General features: G+C 47.3%; 1 protein-coding gene across 8 annotated transcripts in view; it reads left to right on the plus strand.

The window, feature by feature from the left end:
* LOC137346238 (ral guanine nucleotide dissociation stimulator-like) overlaps positions 1-18,577 on the plus strand; it is a 139,184-nt gene that overhangs the window by 64,951 nt on the left and 55,656 nt on the right. For 7 of the 8 annotated variants that reach the window (XM_068009675.1, XM_068009676.1, XM_068009677.1 and 4 more), the window contains one exon: positions 13,507-13,614. In XM_068009675.1, coding sequence (XP_067865776.1) covers positions 13,507-13,614 — 108 coding nt within the window. Of the gene's footprint in view, positions 1-4,037; positions 4,495-13,506; positions 13,615-18,577 lie in introns of those variants that run through there. The other variant, XM_068009679.1, reaches the window with a different exon arrangement.

An 18,577-nucleotide genomic window follows, 5' to 3' on the forward strand; every position in this document is an offset into this window, starting at 1 on the left:
AACCTAACTCCCGTATTTAACGAAAGATGCTGACCTGTCTATGAAACAAATTACTGCATGTGATAAAATAACAGAGAGCACAATGACATGCAAGCCCCTTAATCATCTGTCTGCGGATCTCACTAACAGTTATGTCTGGGCCACAGGGCGGTAATTGCAGGCTGAACTTGGCAATGAGGAAGGGACCGAACATCAGCTTTACACCAAAGTCCTGCCATTGCTTAAATCTGGCTGGGTCGGTGGCAGGGGTAGGCAGAGAGCTTCAGAGAGGCATAGTGTAGCTCGGAGCAAGAAACCCTGGATAAACAGAGGCGTCAGCCATGGCTCACCTTGATCTTTCTTGTTCTCTGTCAATAAAAGTAGAAAACATAACTGCAGGCTGACCCATTGAGGCAGTGACATAATCGTTGCCTCCCCCATTCTGTTCCCAACACAAAACGAACGAGCACCATTAAAACATTGGGTGCATTCTTTGACCCCTCCCCACCCCCCCCCCGCCAGCCCAGTCCCTTCCACTGCCAATCCTGCCCTGCCTTCTTTATTTTCCACGTTTCTTGCTCCGCTTTTTGTGATTGTTTGCAGTCCCATCCTCATTAATTCCAGGTTGTTGAGATATAATTCACATGGTGAGGCAGAGGCAGAGTGGGGGTGAGGTGTGGGGGCAGGAGCGCCTCCTCCCAGCTTCCACAAGGTTTGACCCTGTTAAAAGCTGGCCAGGCTCTTATTACAGGACGGACAGGCTGGCTCAGGTGTGGTCAGGAACTCTGCGCAGTCTGAGCGGCTTAACCCTTTCAACGCTGAAGTCTCAAGTGAGTGGCCCGAGGGAGAGACTTGCATTTCTATAGCGCCTTTCACCACCACAGGACGACCCAAAGCGCTCTACAGCCCACAGCGTACTTTTTGAAGTGTGGTCACTGCTGTCGGGAAGATGGAAGCCAATTTGTGCACAGCAAGATCCCACAAACAGCAATGCCTTAAGGACCAAATACACTTTTATTTTTACTGATGTTGGTTGAGGGATATATTTTGTCCGGGACACTGGGGAGAACTCCCCTGCTCCTCTTTGAAATAGTGCTGTAGGATCTTTTACATCCATATCAGAGAGGGCAGAGGGGCCTCGGTTTAATGTCGCATCCAAAAGACGGCAGCTTTGACAGTGCAGCACTCCCTCAGTACTGGAGTCTCTGGAGTGCAACTTGAACCCACGATCTCTGACTCAGAGGGAAGAGTGTTACCCATGGAACCATGGCGATATTTCCTTAAAGGGACACACGCACCTCAATCAGAGATCACTCAGGGCCTCTCCTTGTGTAACTTATAAAACCCTATCGTCAAACTGGGTATGAGTAAGGCTGTGTTTCCTGCCTCGGGGCCGCACTGGCGCCCCTGCTTCATGGGAATGAAGGCCTCACACAGCCAACTACTGGTCATATTGACCACTGGGCCTGGTTAGCACCAGTGGCCCAGAAGGCATTTTTTTTATTTGTTTCATGGGATGTGGGCATCACTGGCTAGGCCAGCATTTGTTGCCCATCCCTAATTGCCCTTGAGAAGGTGGTGGTGAGCTGCCTTCTTGAACCGCTGCAGTCCTTGGCGTGTAGGTACACCCACAGTGCTGTTATGAAGGGAGTTCCAGGATTTTGATCCAGTGACTGTGAAGGAACGGCGATATAGTTCCAAGTCAGGATGGTGTGTGGCTTGGAGGGGAACTTGCAAGTGGTGGTGTTCCCATGTGTTGGCTCCTTCTAGGTGGAAGAGGTCACGGTTTGGAAGATGCTGTCGAAGCACTGGTTGGAGATTCTAAAACTATTTCCACTGGTTGGAGATTCTAAAACTAGGGGGCATAGTCTAAAAATTAGGACCAGACCGTTCAGGAGAGATGTTAGTAAGCACTTCTTCACGCAAAGGGTGGTAGAGGTTTGGAACTCTCTCCCACAAACAGCAGTTGAAGCTAGAACAGTTGCTAATTTTAAATCTGAGATAGATTTTTGTTAAGCGAAGATATTAAGGGATATGGGCCAAAGGCAGGTATATGCAGTTAGGCCACGGATCAGCCATGATCTCATTGAATGGCGGGACAGGCTCGAGGGGCTGAATGGCCTACTCCTGTTCCTATCTTCTAATGTTCCTATCAGTCTTGGTGAGTTGCTGCAGTGCATCTTGTGGATGGTACACACTGCTGCCACTGTGCATTGGTGGTGGAGGGAGTGAATGTTGAAAGTGGTGGATGTGGTGCCAATCAAGCGGGCTGCTTTGACCTGGATGGTATTGAGCTTCTTGAGTGTTGTTGGAGCTGCACCCATCCAGGTAAGTGGAGAGTATTCCATCACACTCTTGACTTGAGCCTTGTACATGGTGGTCAGGCTTTGGGGAGACAGGAGGCCAATTACTTGCTGCAGAATTCCCAGCCTCTGACCTGCTCTTGTAACCACAGTATTCATGTGGCTGGTCCAGTTCAGTTTCTGGTCAATGGTGACCCCCAGGATGTTGATAGTGGGGGATTCAGTGATGGTAATGCCATTGAACATCAAGGGGAGATGGTTAGATTCTGTCTTGTTGGAGATGGTCATTGCCTGGCACTTCTGTGGCGCAAATGTTACTTGCCACTTATCAGCCCAAGCCTGGATATTGTCCAGGTCTTGCTGCATATGCACACGAACTGCTTCAGTATCTGAGGAGATGCGAATGGTGCTAAACATCGTACAATCATCAGCGAACATCCCCACTTCTGATCTTCTGATGGACATTGATGAAGCAGCTAAAAAAATAAACCATTGGTCATTTTTCACATCAATTTTCTGCGATGGTGTTTGAGAGAGGCATCTGGCCACATGGCTCCAGTTTCCCTGTTACTGGGCCTTGTTTAACAAAAAGTCTTTTTATGCAACACTTTCCTATTATGTTGCCGGCCCAAAGAAGCCCCCCACTTTCAGACGCCTTCCTCCTCCCCTGAATCTTGACTGCACTGAAAGCAGAGCTGATTGCATGATCTTCTCACTTATCGGCCATGAGATTTTTCACAGGATTATTCCTTCCCACTGCCAAACACACCCCCACTCCTGCCCCAGATATCCCACTGTAGCTCAGACAGGAGGCAGCAATGACGAGCATTTCTGTAGCACTTTTAACGCAGTAAAACATCCCAAGGCATTTCATGGGAGCGTTACCAAACAAAATTTGACATTGAGGCACATAAGGAGATATTAGGACAGGTAGGCATCTTAAAGGATGAGAGACAGAGGTAGAGAAGCGGAGAGGTTTAGCGAGGGAATTGCAGAGCCTAGGCCCGAGGCAGCTGAAGGCATGGCCGCCAATGATGGCCAGAATTAGAGGAGTACAGAGATTTCAGAGGGTTGTGGGGCTGGGGGATGTTACAGAGATAAGGAGCAGAAAATGGGCAGAACAACTGGAGTAATGGTGTAAGTGACCGTCCCCAGAGTAACAATGTCAGTGAATTCTGCTCTGGGCGTACCCCCCCCACTCTAATCTCCTGCTGAAGTCTCTCACAGGGAAATCTCAAGTGGAATTTCTGAGCATGACATCGCATTGATCTGCTCTCCTCACTGCCCTCAGTTCTCTCGTCCTCATGCAGTTTAAACCCCTACCTTGCTGTCTGATTGCCAAGTCCTGATTTACCTTTCCTCACTACCTGATCCATTTAGCATTGAGCTCAGGGGTGCCTTCCACCCCTAGACCTAGCCTTTGCCCTCACTTTCTCAATGCAATAAAGGGGACACAAATTTAAATATTCCTGCACCTTCAACACATAAATGCCTCGCTGTTTTAAATTCCACATACCTTCACTGGGTAGATCAGAAAGGAAGGGGTTAAACAGGCAGGCCAGTGAGGTGAACAATATATTGCTCACCAGGTAAGCAGTACCTTAAGCTCATGTTTCAAAAGGTCTATGTGAGTTGACAAGCAGCAAGAGAGAGTCAAGGAGAAAGAGAGAGAGAGAGAGAAAGCAAGTCAAGAGGGAAAATAGAGAGAAAGGGAAATAGTTCTGAGGTGAGTGAGAGAGAGAATCAAGGAGGAATGAGAGAGAGAGAGGGATCCTGTTACAGCAGGCCCTGTCTGCGAGCAGTCTGAGAGAATTTGATCTCACACTCACTCCCTGCGGTGTTTGGATCATCCCATTGGCTCGCTGTCAGTGCCGGGCGGGCGTTGCTGCACTCAAGAGTGCTTGCGAAGTTCTGCAGAAACCTTCTTCGCAACTGAATTTGAATATCACCAGCAAGTTTTCGGAGCTCAGTTGGAGGAGGTAGTCTTGCACTTGGACTGTATGTGCTTGTTTGGATGCGGGGGAGTCCTCCTGGTTGTTCTGGCAAAGCAAGGCTCCTGCACCACTTTGACTGACTGTCGTCATAGAGTCATAGAGTTATACAGCACAGAAACAGGCCCTTTGGCCCATTGTGTCTGTGCCGGCCATCCAGCACCCATAGCGCAGTGGCTCTGCTTGCGATGAAGACACAGTGGTATTGTGATTTCTCTCAGGTATGTATCATACAATGTAACTCTCTACTTACATGACTGAACTCAATATCTACAGTATCATTTAATCCTAGTTTGCATAAGCAGTTTTCACCCAGCTGGGTGCAGGGTGATTCACCCTGGAATGTGCACAGTGCAATTTGGACTGGAAACTTACTGGATGATTGAACCCGGGTGCAACTTAACCTGGATACGCACACTGCGATTTAATCCATGAATTTGTGAACATTACGATGTGACCAGGGCGCACACAGGGCGATGTAACCTGGGCACGCACACCATGCACACTGCGACGCTACTCGGACACACACATGGTGAACATTACGATGCAATCCAGACACACACACACCATGAACAGTGGCGCAGGGCGGCACAGTGGCGCAGTGGTTAGCACCGCAGCCTCACAGCTCCAGCGACCCGGGTTCAATTCTGGGTACTGCCTATGTGGAGTTTGCAAGTTCTCCCTGTGTCTGCGTGGGTTTCCTCCGGGTGCTCCGGTTTCCTCCCACAAGCCAAAAGACTTGCAGGTTGGTAGGTAAACTGGCCATTATAAATTGCCACTAGTATAGGTAGGTGGTAGGGAAATATAGGGAAAGGTGGGGATGTGGTAGGAATATGGGATTAGTGTAGGATTAGTATAAAAGGGTGGTTGATGGTCGGCACAGACTCGGTGGGCCGAAGGACCTGTTTCAAGTGCTGTATCTCTAAAACTAAAAACAAAACATGAACGCCACGATGTAACTGGGTACATATACCATCGACAGTATGATGTAAGTCGGGTATACACACAGTGAACACTACAGTGTAACCCAAGCACATGCATGTGAACACTATGATGTAACCCAGGCACACACAGGTGAGGTGAGAGAGATGGCCCTTGATATCAAGGCAACATTTGACGGAACAAAGAACAGTACAGCACAGGAACAGGCCATTCGGCCCTCCAAGCTTGCGCCGATCTTGATGCCTGCCTGAACTAACACCTTCTGCAGTTCCGGGGACCGTATCCCTCTATTCCCTTCCTATTCATGTATTTGTCAAGATGTCTCTTAAACATCGCTATCGTATCTGCTTCCACCACCTCCCCTGGCAGCAAGTTCCAGGCACTCACCACCCTCTGTGTAAAAAACTTGCCTCGCACATCCCCTCTGAACTTTGCTCCTCGCCCCTTAAACCTATGTCCCCTAGTAACTGACTCTTCCACCCTGGGAAAAAGCTTCTGACTATCCACTCTGTCCATGCCGCTCATAACTTTGTAAACCTCTATCATGTCGCCCCTCCGCCTCCGTCGTTCCAGTGAAAGCAATCCGAGTTTTTCCAACCTCTCCTCATAGCTAATGCCCTCCAGACCAGGCAATATCCTGGTAAACCTCTTCTGTACCCTCTCCAAAGCCTCCACGTCCTTCTGGTAGTGTGGCGACCAGAATTGCACGCAATATTCTAAGTGTGGCCTAACTAAGGTTCTGTACAGCAGAGTATGGCATCAAGAAGCCCTCGCAAAACTGAAGCCAATGGGAATCGGGGGAAAACTCTCTGCTGTTTGGCATCATACCTAGTACAATGGAAGATGGTTGTGGTTGTTGGAGTCCAATCATCTCAGTCACAGGACATTACTGCAGGAGTTCCTCAGGGTGGTGTCCAAGGCCCAACCATCTTCAGCTGATTCATCAATGATATTCCCTCCATCATAAGGTTAGAAGTGGGGATGTTCACTGATGATTGCACAACGTTCAGCATCATTCGCGACTCCTCAGATACTGAAGCAGCCCATGGACTGCAGCGGTTCAAGAAGGCAGCTCACCACCACCTTCTCAAGGGCAATTAGGGATGGGCTAGCCAGCGGCGCCCACATCCCCCGAATGAATAAAAAAAACTACGATATAATAACTGGGTACACACATCGTAAACACGATGGTGTAACTCGGGCACAGACACTGTAAACATCACAATGTAACCAGGTCACATACGCAGTGAACACTGCAATGTAGCCTTTGTACATGCATCGTGAACACTACGATGTCACCCAAATACACAGCATGAACACTATAATGTAACCCAGGCACACGCACAGTGCATACTACAATGTAACCCAGGCATACACACCATGAACACTACAATGTAACGCGGGCACACACATGAACACTAAGATGTAACCTGGGCACAAACTGCGATGTAAGATGGGCACACAATGTAAACACCACGATGTAACCCGGGACACACCATGAACACTACAATGTAACCAGGGCACACACGCTGTGATGTAACCTGAGCACACACTGCATAAACACTACAATGTAACCCAGGCACACACACATGAACACTAAGATGCAACCTGGGCACACTCTTTGCAATGTAACACGGGCACACAATGTCAACACTACGATGTAACCCGGGCACATGTCGTGAACGCTAGGATGTAACCTGGGCACACACCGTGAACACTAAGATGTAACCTGGGTGCACACACTGTGATATAACACGGGCAAACAACGTGAAGACTACAGTGCAACCTGTTCACACACTGCGGGCACTACGATGTTACCCGGGTACACAAACCGTGAGTACTGATTTAACCTGGGCACACAAACTGTGAACACTACGATGTAACCTGGGTACACACAATGATGTAACCTGTAAACACACACACAATGAACACTACATTGTAAACTGGCCACACAGCGGCAGATGGAATTTAATACAGAGAAGTGTGAGACGATGCATATTGGTAGAAGGAACAGGGAGAGGCAATATAGACTTGATGGTACAGTTGAGAGGCTGCAGAAAAGATTCCATAGAATGGTTCCAAGGATGGGGGATTTTAACTACAAGGTTAGGTTGGATAAGCTGGGGTTGTTCTCCTTGAGCAAAGGAAGTTGAGGGGAAATTTGATAGATGTGTACAAGATCATGACAGGTATAGATAAGGTAGACAAAAAATAGCTGTTCCCATTAGCTAATGGTATAAGGACTAGGGGACACAGATAGAAGGTTTTGGGCAAGGGGTGCAGGGGGATGTGAGGAAGAACTGTTTTACGTGAGTGGTAACAACCTGGAATTCACTGCCTACAAGGATGGTGGAAGCGGAGACAATGAATGATTTCTAAAGGAAATTGGATGAACACTTGAGGGAAATAAACTTGCATGGCTACAGGGATAGAGTGGTGGAGTGGGACTGACTGGATTACTCTCCAGGCCGCCTTCAGTGCTGCAATAACTCTATGACATCTTGAACACTAAGATGTAACCCAGGTACACACTGCGAACACTACAATGTAACCCGTGCACACACACCATAAATACTGCAATGTAACCCATATACATACACTGTAAACACTACAATGTAACCCGGCCACACCCCATAAACACTGTATTGTAACCCATATACATACACTGTAAACACTACAATGTAACCTGGGCACACACACTGCGATTTCACCCAGACAAACACACCGTGAATAATACGATGTAACCTGAGCACACATCATGAACACTATGATGTAACCCGAGCACAAACATCGTGAATACTACGATGTAACTCAGGTACACACACCGTGAACACTACAATAACCTGGGCACACACACAATAAACACTTCACTGTACCCACATACATACACTGTAAACACTACAGTGTAACCCGGGCACACACACTGTGATATCATCCAGACAAACACACCATGAACACGACGATGTAACCTGACCATGCACTGTGAACATTACAATGCAACAACAGAATGATTTATGTTTATCCAGTGCCTTTAAAGATGTCCTAAGGCACTTCACAAAGCGTTATAAATCAAAATATGACACTGAGCCACATTAGGGCAGATGGCCAAATGCTTGGTCAAAAAGGTAGATATTAAGGAGTCTCTTAAAGAAACAGCGAGGTGGAGAGGTTTAGGAGGGATTTCCAGAGCTTGGGGCCTCGGCAACTGAAGGCGCGGCCACCAACGGTGGAGCGATTAAAATCGGGGATGCTTAAGAGTCCAGAATTAGAGGAGTGCAGAGATTTTGGAGGGTTCTGGGGCTAGAGGAGATTACAGAGATAAGGAGGGGCGAGGCCATGGAGGGATTTGAAAACAAAGATGAGAATTTTAAAATTAAGGTGTTGCTTGACTGGGTGCCAATGTAGGTCAGCAAGCACAGGTGATAGGTGAACAGGACTTGGTGTGAGTTAAGACATGGCAGCAGAGATTTGGATGAATTCAAGGTTACGGAGAGTAGAATGTGGGACACCAGCCAGGAGTACGTCGGAATATTCAAGTCTAGAGGTAACAAAGACATGAATGAGCGTTTCAGAAGCAGATGAACTGAGACAGGGGCGAAGTCGGGTGTTGTTATGGAGGTGTAAATAGGCGGTCTCAGTGATGACATGAATGTGAGGTCAGAAGCTCATCTTGTGGTCAAATACAACACTAAGGTTGTTAACAGACTGGCTTAATCTCAGACTGTTGCCAGGGAGAGGGATGACATCAGTAGCGAGGGAACAGTTTGGAGCGGGGACTGAAAACAATGGTTTCAGCCTTCCCAATATTTAATTGGAGGAAATTTCTGTTCATCCAGTACTGGATGTCGGATAAGCAGTCTGATAATTTAGCAACAGTGGCAGGGTCGCGAAAGGTGGTGGTGAGGTAGAGCTGGATATTGTCAGTGTACACTTGGAAACTAACAGTGTGTTTTCAGATGATGTGGCTGAGGGGCAGTATGTAGATGACAAATAGTGGGAGGGCCAAGGATAAATCCTTGGGGAACACCAGAGGTAACAGTGTGAGAACAGGAAGAGAAGCCATTTGCATGTAATACTCGGGCTACAATGTAGCCTGGACATACACACAATAAGCAATATGGTGTAACCAGGACACACACAACGTGAACGCTGCATTGTAACTGGGTACATATACTGTGAACACTGTGATGTAATCCGGGCGCGCATACTGTGAATATTACAATGAAACCAGGTACACATACCGTGAACACTACGATGTAGCAAGGTACACACATCATGAATGCTACAATGAAACCAGATGCACATACCGCGGACGCTGTGATGTAACCCGGGTGCACACACTGTGAACACTACAATGTAACCGGGTACATATACCATGGACACTGCGATGTAACCTGGGTACACACACTGTGAACACTGCAATGTAACCGGGTCCACATAACATGAACACTGTGATGTAACCAGGGCACACACTGTGAACATTACAATGAAACTGGATGCACAGACTGTGAACACCACAATGCAACTGGGTACACACACCGTGAACACAGCGATGTATTCCGTGTGCACACACTTTGAACATTATAATGTAACTGGGTACACACGCCGTGAACACTGTGATGTAGCAGGGTACAACATTGTGAACATGATGATGGAACTGAGCACACACACTGTAAACACTATGATGTAATCCAGGCACACACATCGTGAACATTATGATGTAATCCAGGTACACACAGCATAAACATTACGATGTAATCTGGGCAACACACCATGCGCACTGTGATCTAACTGGGTACACGTACTGTAGACACTACGACATGACCCAGGCACATAAGTTGGACTGCTTTACTGTTCTGTTTTCTTTTGTTATAGAGACAGCAGTTGTAACAACCAGAAAATCAAATCTTTGTCTTCTAGTGAGCTCGTGTTACACAATCCAACAAAGTAGTCAACAACAGCTGACAACAACAATTTACATTTATATTCAGTCAAATCATACATTACATATAATGATATGATTCTTTATTATTGAATTCAAGATTCACTCTAAGAACTCAGGTACAAAGCTTTATAATTCCAGCCTGACTACAGCAAGCAATGGTTTACTCAAAGCACTTATACCAGTTCGACCTTTGATCTCCACATTCCATGCATATTAACACTAAACTACAATACATCAAAAGACACACAATGCAGACTTCAGATAAAATGGAGCTAAGAAAATATACTCATGTTCAACTCATTTCTCCCAATGGTTCTGTCACCATGGTTATATGGTCCACTTACGCTTTTCAAACAGTGATCAAACCAACATGCCCTTAAGGCATGGATATGAATGACTTTCCTTCAACTGGGCCTGCCTCACCAAGCATCCCTGTTTAGCAGAACTGAAAGCTGTTTTAACTCATCGTGTGCTGATCCCACCAACACAAGGTACATTGGGATGCACAGATAGTGTGAACTCACATTCCCACAACAGACACGTTATACACTAGGATGTAACCCGGGTATACACATCATGAACGCTACCATGTAATCCGGGCATGCACACTGTAAACACTACGATATAACCAGGCATACACACTGTGAACATTACGATGTAACCCAAGTACACACTATGTGAACATGCATACACTATGATTGAACCCAGGTATATTCATTCAGTTGAAGTCAGGTATGTGCATAATTTTGGTCTCTTTTTTACAATTGCAGTTACTGTGCACAGTTCTCGACTCCATATTACACTCGGGGTTACTGTGCACAGTTCTGTCAACCATATCACACTTGGAGTTATTGTGCACAGTTCTGGCCACACATATCACACTCGGGGTTACTGTGCACAGTTCTGGTCTCCATATCACACTCGGAGTTACTGTGCACAGTTCTGGTCTCCATATCACACTCGGAGTTACTGTGCACAGTTCTGGTCTCCATATCACACTCGGAGTTACTGTACACAGTTCTGGACTCCATATCACACTCGGAGTTACTGTGCACAGTTCTGGTCTCCATATCACACTCGGAGTTACTGTACACAGTTCTGGACTCCATATCACACTCGGAGTTACTGTGCACAGTTCTGGTCTCCATATCACACTCGGAGTTACTGTACACAGTTCTGGACTCCATATCACACTCGGAGTTATTGTGCACAGTTCTGGTCTCCATATCACACTCGGAGTTACTGTGCACAGTTCTGGTCTCCATATCACACTCGGAGTTACTGTGCACAGTTCTGGTCTCCATATCACACTCGGAGTTACTGTGCACAGTTCTGGTCTCCATATCACACTCGGAGTTACTGTACACAGTTCTGGACTCCATATCACACTCGGAGTTATTGTGCACAGTTCTGGTCTCCATATCACACTCGGAGTTACTGTGCACAGTTCTAGTCTCCATATCACACTTGTAGTTACTGTGCACAGTTCTAGTCTCCATATCACACTTGTAGTTACTGTGCACAGTTCTGGTCTGCATATCACACTCGGAGTTACTGTGCACAGTTCTAGTCTCCATATCACACTTGGAGTTACTGTGCACAGTTCTGGTCTGCATATCACACTCGGAGTTACTGTGCACAGTTCTAGTCTCCATATCACACTTGGAGTTACTGTGCACAGTTCTGGTCTCCATATCACACTCGGAGTTACTGTGCACAGTTCTAGTTTCCATATCACACTCGGAGTTACTGTGCACAGTTCTGGTCTCCATATCACACTCGGAGTTACTGTGCACAGTTCTAGTTTCCATATCACACTCGAAGTTACTGTGCACAGTTCTGGTCTCCATATCACACTCGGAGTTACTGTGCACAGTTCTAGTCTCCATATCACACTCGGAGTTACTGTGCACAGTTCTAGTCTCCATATCACACTTGGAGTTACTCTGCACAGTTCTGGTCTCCATATCACACTCGGAGTTACTGTGCACAGTTCTGGTCTCCATATCACACTCGGAGTTACTGTGCACAGTTCTGGTTTCCCTGTCATAGAAAGGATATGGAGGCACTGGAGAAGGTACAGAAAATATTGAGAAGGAGACATGAACTGAGAAGTTATAACCATCAGGACAGACTGAAAAGACTGAACAAGGCTATGGGGATAGAGCTAGGGAATGGGACTGGTTGGATTTCTCTACAGAGAGATGGCATGGACTGAATGGGCTGAATGGCCTCCTTCTGTGCCATTATGACTCTAGAGGCAAATTTAAGCATAATGAGTTCACTTTGTATAAGTGCAAACTATCGAATAACAAGTTGACTTCCTGTGCAGGTGCGGATGATGGACTTCAGTCACTGAGTTAGCAGACAGTTTTTATTGCTGCATATCTTAGCCTGCTTGCTGGGAAAATACAAATACACAGCAGTGCTTCGAGGTGGATAGGAAAAGGAGCAGGACATTCCGTCCCTCCAGCCTGTCCTGCCATTCAGTCACATCATGTTTAGTCCTGGAATTAAATTTAAACATTCCTGGAGTGTCTCGTCCGAGACTCGATGTATGTTATTACTCAGCACTGCTATAATATAACTCATATCCTCGGTAGATTAAGCCTGGGGTCGCACTGTTGATCCCGAGTAATTTTGTTTGATAATTGCTTCTGTGAAACACCCTGGGATATTTTAGTGCGTTAAAGGATTTACATAAATGCAAGTTGTTATTGTTGTTAAATGAGTTTGGGAAGTGTCAGCTTCATGTCAGAAATGGATATGGCGGAGCGTGTTGGTCTGAGTTTGGGACTGAGACAATGTTGTAGTCGGACATCGACACTACACTTGTTCAAAAGACGAAGATCAACCTTTTAACGCAGAACTGGAATGTGCTGCCTGAAAGGGCAGTGGAAGCAGGTTCAATCGTAACTTTCAATAGGGAACTGGGTAAACCCTTGAAAGGGAAAGATGTGCAGGGTTGTGGGGAAACAGCAGGGAAGTGGGATTAATTGGATAGATCTTTCAAATAGCTGGCACAGGCAGGATGGGCCCAATGGCCTCCTACTATGCTGTATCATTCAGTGTTTTGTTTGACAAGGGAGGACTTGGAAAGAAAAGAATGGGATTTTTTTTGCCAAAGTCATGGCAGCAGGATGGGACAATCCTGGAGGATATTCTCTCCCTTTGACTCTTTATGGCCAGGATGTGATGGGCTGAATGGCCTCCTCCTCTGCTGTCCTATTCTATGATACTGTGTGGAGGGTTCCGAGATGGAGATATCACAGGCTTTGGCAGCTCGGCTACTGTTTATGTGTGTGTTTTGTGTGGTGTGTGAGAGTAATTTCTCCCCCTTTTCCAGTCCCCACAGGGCTTCAGTGAGGAGACGGTGGATGGGGCCGTTTATTCAGTGACACAGCGACAAGTGCAGCTCCAGCAGGCAGCGAGCAAAGGGCAGCAATGGCTGGGGGTAAGAACCATTCTTCTGAGCCTCCTGCACGCTCTGTAGGAGACAACAAGGTAGCTGCATGAAGAGGATGTCGGCAGCGGGCCCATACTGGTTATTTATTTAGCCTCAGGCGGGTGCAGCTCGAAATGGAGCCACCCTACACTCTAGTTAACAAAATAATTGGCCAGAATTAGAATGGGCTGGCACAGCAGCATCCATTCGACAAGCCACAGTGACAGCTTCAGCCCCAGACTTGCCAGCCTGACTGTTCAATTAGCATACAAGGCCTCCAGGAACAAGTTGCATTCCACACAAAGTATTTCCAGCCCATTCAGCCCAACTGGTCCCTGCTGGTGTTTCTGCTCCACACAAGCCTCCTCCCACCTTACTTCATCTCACCTCATCAGTATATCCTTCTATTCCTTTCCCCCCTCATGTGTTTATCTAGCTTCCCTTTAAATACATCTGCGCTATTCGCCTCGAATACTCCCTGTGGCAACGAGTTCCACATTCCAGCCGCTCTCTGTGTAAAGATGCTTCACCTGAGTTCAGGCCCGAGGAGGGACCTGCTTACATTGCCCCCTCCTCCCGAGTTAGGTGAAGGAGGGTGGGAGATGCCAGCTGCGGTTTCCCCCACCCTCACCTTGACGACATTATGACCGAACACTGTAGAACCTCGGTGCACCAGTACATGACCAATAGATGAACAGGTAGTTTTCTGTTGCCAATTTAGCCCTCACCACTTCCCTCCCTCCCCTTAGCCCTCCCTCCACCCTTAGTTTGATACTTCAGGAATGTGCCCAGGCTTTCCTGTGCATGTGACACACTTTTTGTTTCTTGCACGTCTCCAATCTGACACAAGCCCCTTCATGTTTGCACGCTTGGAGTGTTTCTTTAAGTAATGCAGATCATGTGGCTCCACATCATGCTGCTGATTGGATGGGAAATCAGGAAGCAAAACAGCAATGAGTTGGCTGCGTTAAGAAGCCACAGACAGACGGGGTTTTCCGTGCGCTGTCGGACCACCCCTCTCCCAGCGCGACCCGGGCTTAAAATTGGGGCCCATGACATTATTTTGAAGAAGTGACCTCGGACCAACATTTATCCATCAACCAACATCACCAAAATAGATAATCAAGTCATTTATCTCATTGCTGTTTGTGGGAGCTTGCTGTGCACAAATTGGCTGCTAGTTCTCTTGCATGACAACAGTCACTACACTTCAAAGATTCTTCATTGGCTGGAAAGCACTTTTGGTGTCCTAAGGTCATGAAAGGCTCTGTATAAATGCAAGTCTTTCTTTGGTGCCACCCAACCTTTGTTACTTTATCTCCCCTTCCCTCCTGTTCTATTCACCGTTGCACTACAGTCTTTGGCCCTTTGCTATGGTTCTCAGATACAAGGAGAATCTTGCAGTGAGGGTGACCAGGGAGCAGGTCAAGAAAGTATCTGGGTTTATATCGGCCCTTTCAGGTCCTCAGAATAGAACCAAAGGAATTACCTTTTGAAGTATGGCCACTATTGTCAGGTAAACCAATGTGACAACCAATTTGTGCACAGCACGATCCCACAAACACCGATGAGCTAAATTACCATTTATTTGGTTTTTGTGATGATGATTGAGGGGTAACAGTTCACCAGTTAGAATCAAGGAATCACAGAAACCTACAGCACAGAAGGAGGCCATTCAGTCTGTCGTACCTGTGCCAGCTCTTTGAACGAGCAGTCGTGTTCAGTCCCACCACACCACCCCCCCACACCCCCACCCCTCCCCGATTTATGTCCGTAACCCTGGAAGTTCCTCATCCTCAGGTACCTGTCTGACTCCCCGTTTAAAATTGTTCATGGGATCGGCTTTCTCCACCTTTCCAGGTCGAGCGTCCCAGATCCCAACAACAGACAGAGTGAAAAAACGCCTCTGAATCTTTGGCCAATATTTTAAAATCAGTGGCCTCTGGTTATTGATTCACTCATCCTGCTTCCGTCTGAACATCCCTGCTCTTCGTCCAATAGTGCAATGGAATCTTTCGGGTCCATCTGAACGAACCTCGGGTTTAACCCCTCACTTGAAAGACAGCAACCCCGGCAGTGCAGCAGACCCACAGGAAGGCAAAGCTTAAGTGCCCAATGGACCTCAGTTTCCATCTCAAAAATAACAGCACCATCACTGAGCCAAGATGACACTTATCACTCTGCTGGGATGAACAACTGGTTAAAACAAACAGTTACCTGATCAGGTTCAATCTAGTCATGCAGACACTGCCAGCCCTCCCCAAGCCAGCATGTTTGAGCGTAACCAGACTCTGCTTTGCTTCGTGCCTGATTTGCATTTCCTTTTTGAAAGATCCGGCATTGCAGATCTATCTATGCTTTGATTTGCATCCGGGGAATAATCACTTTATTCATCGCAGCTCACTGCTTTCAGTCACCCCTTGCACCTGCAGGAAGAAGCTCTCTAAAGGTTTAAATCGCAAGGGATCTGAATCATAAAATTTAGATAATGAACGACTATTGACTGACAGCTCACCCTCGGGCTGCCTCTCCTTTAAAACCACCCAGTTGCATTTCTATAGCGCCTTTATTGTCCCAAGGCGCTTCACAGGAGCAACTATTGAACATAAACTTGACACTGAGCCACGGAGGGAGATATTAGGATGGATGGCCAAAAGCTCGGTCAAAGAGGTAAGGTTTAAGGAACGTCTTTAAAGGAGGAGAGAGAGGTGGAGAGGTTTAGGGAGGAAATTCCAGAGCTTAGGGCCCAGCCAGCTGAAAGCATTGCCATGGGGCGACAGTGGTGTAGTGGTAATGTCACTGGGCCAGTGATATAGAGCCCCAGGCTAATGCCCCAGGAACACGGGTTCAAATCCCACCACAGCAGCTGGTGGGATATAAATTCAATGAATTAACAAAAGGGAAAATCTGGACTTGAAAGCTGGTGTTAGTAAATGCAGTCTCATGATTGATTGTCGCAAACACCCATCTGGTTCACTTTTAGGAAAGGAAATTTGCCATCCTTACCCAGCCTGGCCTGCATGTGACTCTAAACTGCCCTCTGAAATGGTCTAGCAAGGCACTCAGTTGTCAAGGGCAATTAGGGATGGGCAATAAATGCTGGCTTTGCCAGTGACTCCCACATGCCGTGAAAGAATTAAAGAAAAATGTGGAGCAGTTAAAATCCAGGATGCTCAAGAGTCCAGAATTGGAGAGCACAGAGATCTTGCAGGGTCGAGGGGCTGGAGCAAGTTACAGGGAAGGGCACGGCCATGGAGGGATTTGAACACAAGGATGAGAATTTAAATTTGAGGAGCTGTTTTCCCAAGCGCACAGTGACGCGGTGGTTAGCACCACAGCTCCAGCGACCCGGGTTCGATTCTGGGTACTGCCTGTGCGGAGTTCGCAAGTTCTCCCTGTGACCGCGTGGGTTTTCGCTGGGTGCTCCGGTTTTCTCCCACAGCCACAGGTTGATGGGTAAATTGGCCATTATAAATTGCCCCTAGTGTAGGTAGGTGGTGGGGATGTGGTAGGAATATAGGATTAATGTAGGATTAGTATAAATGGGTGGTTGTTGGTCGGCACAGACTCAGTGGGCCGAAGGGCCTGTTTCAGTGCTGTATCTTTAAATAAATTAGTAAGTCAGCAAACAAGGGAAGATCGACAAACGGGACTTGGTGTAACTTAGGATACAGACCGCAGAGTTTAAATCTGAGCCTTGTGAGGTGATGGGGTCAGGAGGAATGACAAATGAGCTGGGCTGAACCTAGATCCTCCATTTAGCCTGCTTTGTGCACCCTTTATTGAGCTGGTTTCATATTGGTTCAGTGCCCTGCCAAAGCTGCCAACTTCTGCTACAGGGGTCTCACACACGTAGCCCCAATCTCAAAGTAAATGTGCCAGATATATCAAGGGAAGAGTTTAAGTTTGCCAACTGAGGTTGGATGTATTCCTGGGGGATTCATGACATGAAGTCTCGCCCCCCCAACTCTCCCGCCGTTGGTCAGGCAGTGCCCAGGAGATTGATCTTTCTTTGCTGGAGATTCCAGGACAGTTGTGGAGAGTTGGCATCCTCAGAAGGCCCAGGCACAGAAAGGCATGAGATTGAGCAGCTTGTAAAACCTGACACTGCTCTAAACCAGGTTCCAAAAACAGCATCTACCCTGTCAAGCCCTTTGGACTTCAGTGCGGGTTAAACCACTGGCTGCTTCTGGAGACTTACCTATTCATCGTTCAACACTGCGGGGCCAGACTCCCTGCAGTGCGAGCTCCTCCGCCAGTCGTGCGCTGTGGCTGAGGTTGCCAACTCTGTTTGGAGGTGGTCCTGGAGATTTCATCACATGGCCTCCTGCCCCTAACCACCTGACCCAGTAAAAGAATTTCTTTAAATTCCCATCTATTTATAACCAAGAAAATGACAAAATTGTTTTTTTTAATGACTCCAGGGATGGGGGCGGTGACGGGGGGGTGGGGAGTGGGTGAAGGCGGGGTGGGGAGTGGGTGAAGGCGGGGTGGGGAGTGGCGGCAGGGAAAGCGGGGGTGGGGGGGCATGGTGGTTAGTTGCTTGTAACAGTGTCCGCTAGATTAATCTTTAATTTCTGGAAAATTCATTGCAATCCTGGAGGATTGGCAAACCCCGCCCCCCCGCCCCCCCCACTCCCAGCTGTGTCTTGTGAGGATGTTCCCTTACAACCAGAGGAAGTGTTCTCCAACGTTATGTTGACGATCTTAAGAACAACAGAAATAGGAGCCTGCTCCACCATTCAGTACCATCATGACTGATTTCCTACCTCAACTCCACTTTCCCATCCTATCCTTGTATCCCTTAATTCCCATCATACTCAAAAATCTGTCGATCCCTGTGTTGAATAGACCCAACAACTGAGCATCCACAGTCTGCTGGGGTAGAGAATTCCAAAGATTCTCAATCCTCTGAGTGCAGAAATTTCTCCTCATCTCAGTCCTAAATGATTAGCCCTTTATGTTGAGGCTA

Source organism: Heterodontus francisci, chromosome 29 (assembly GCF_036365525.1).
Source record: "Heterodontus francisci isolate sHetFra1 chromosome 29, sHetFra1.hap1, whole genome shotgun sequence".
NCBI classification, from domain to species: Eukaryota; Metazoa; Chordata; class Chondrichthyes; order Heterodontiformes; family Heterodontidae; genus Heterodontus; species Heterodontus francisci.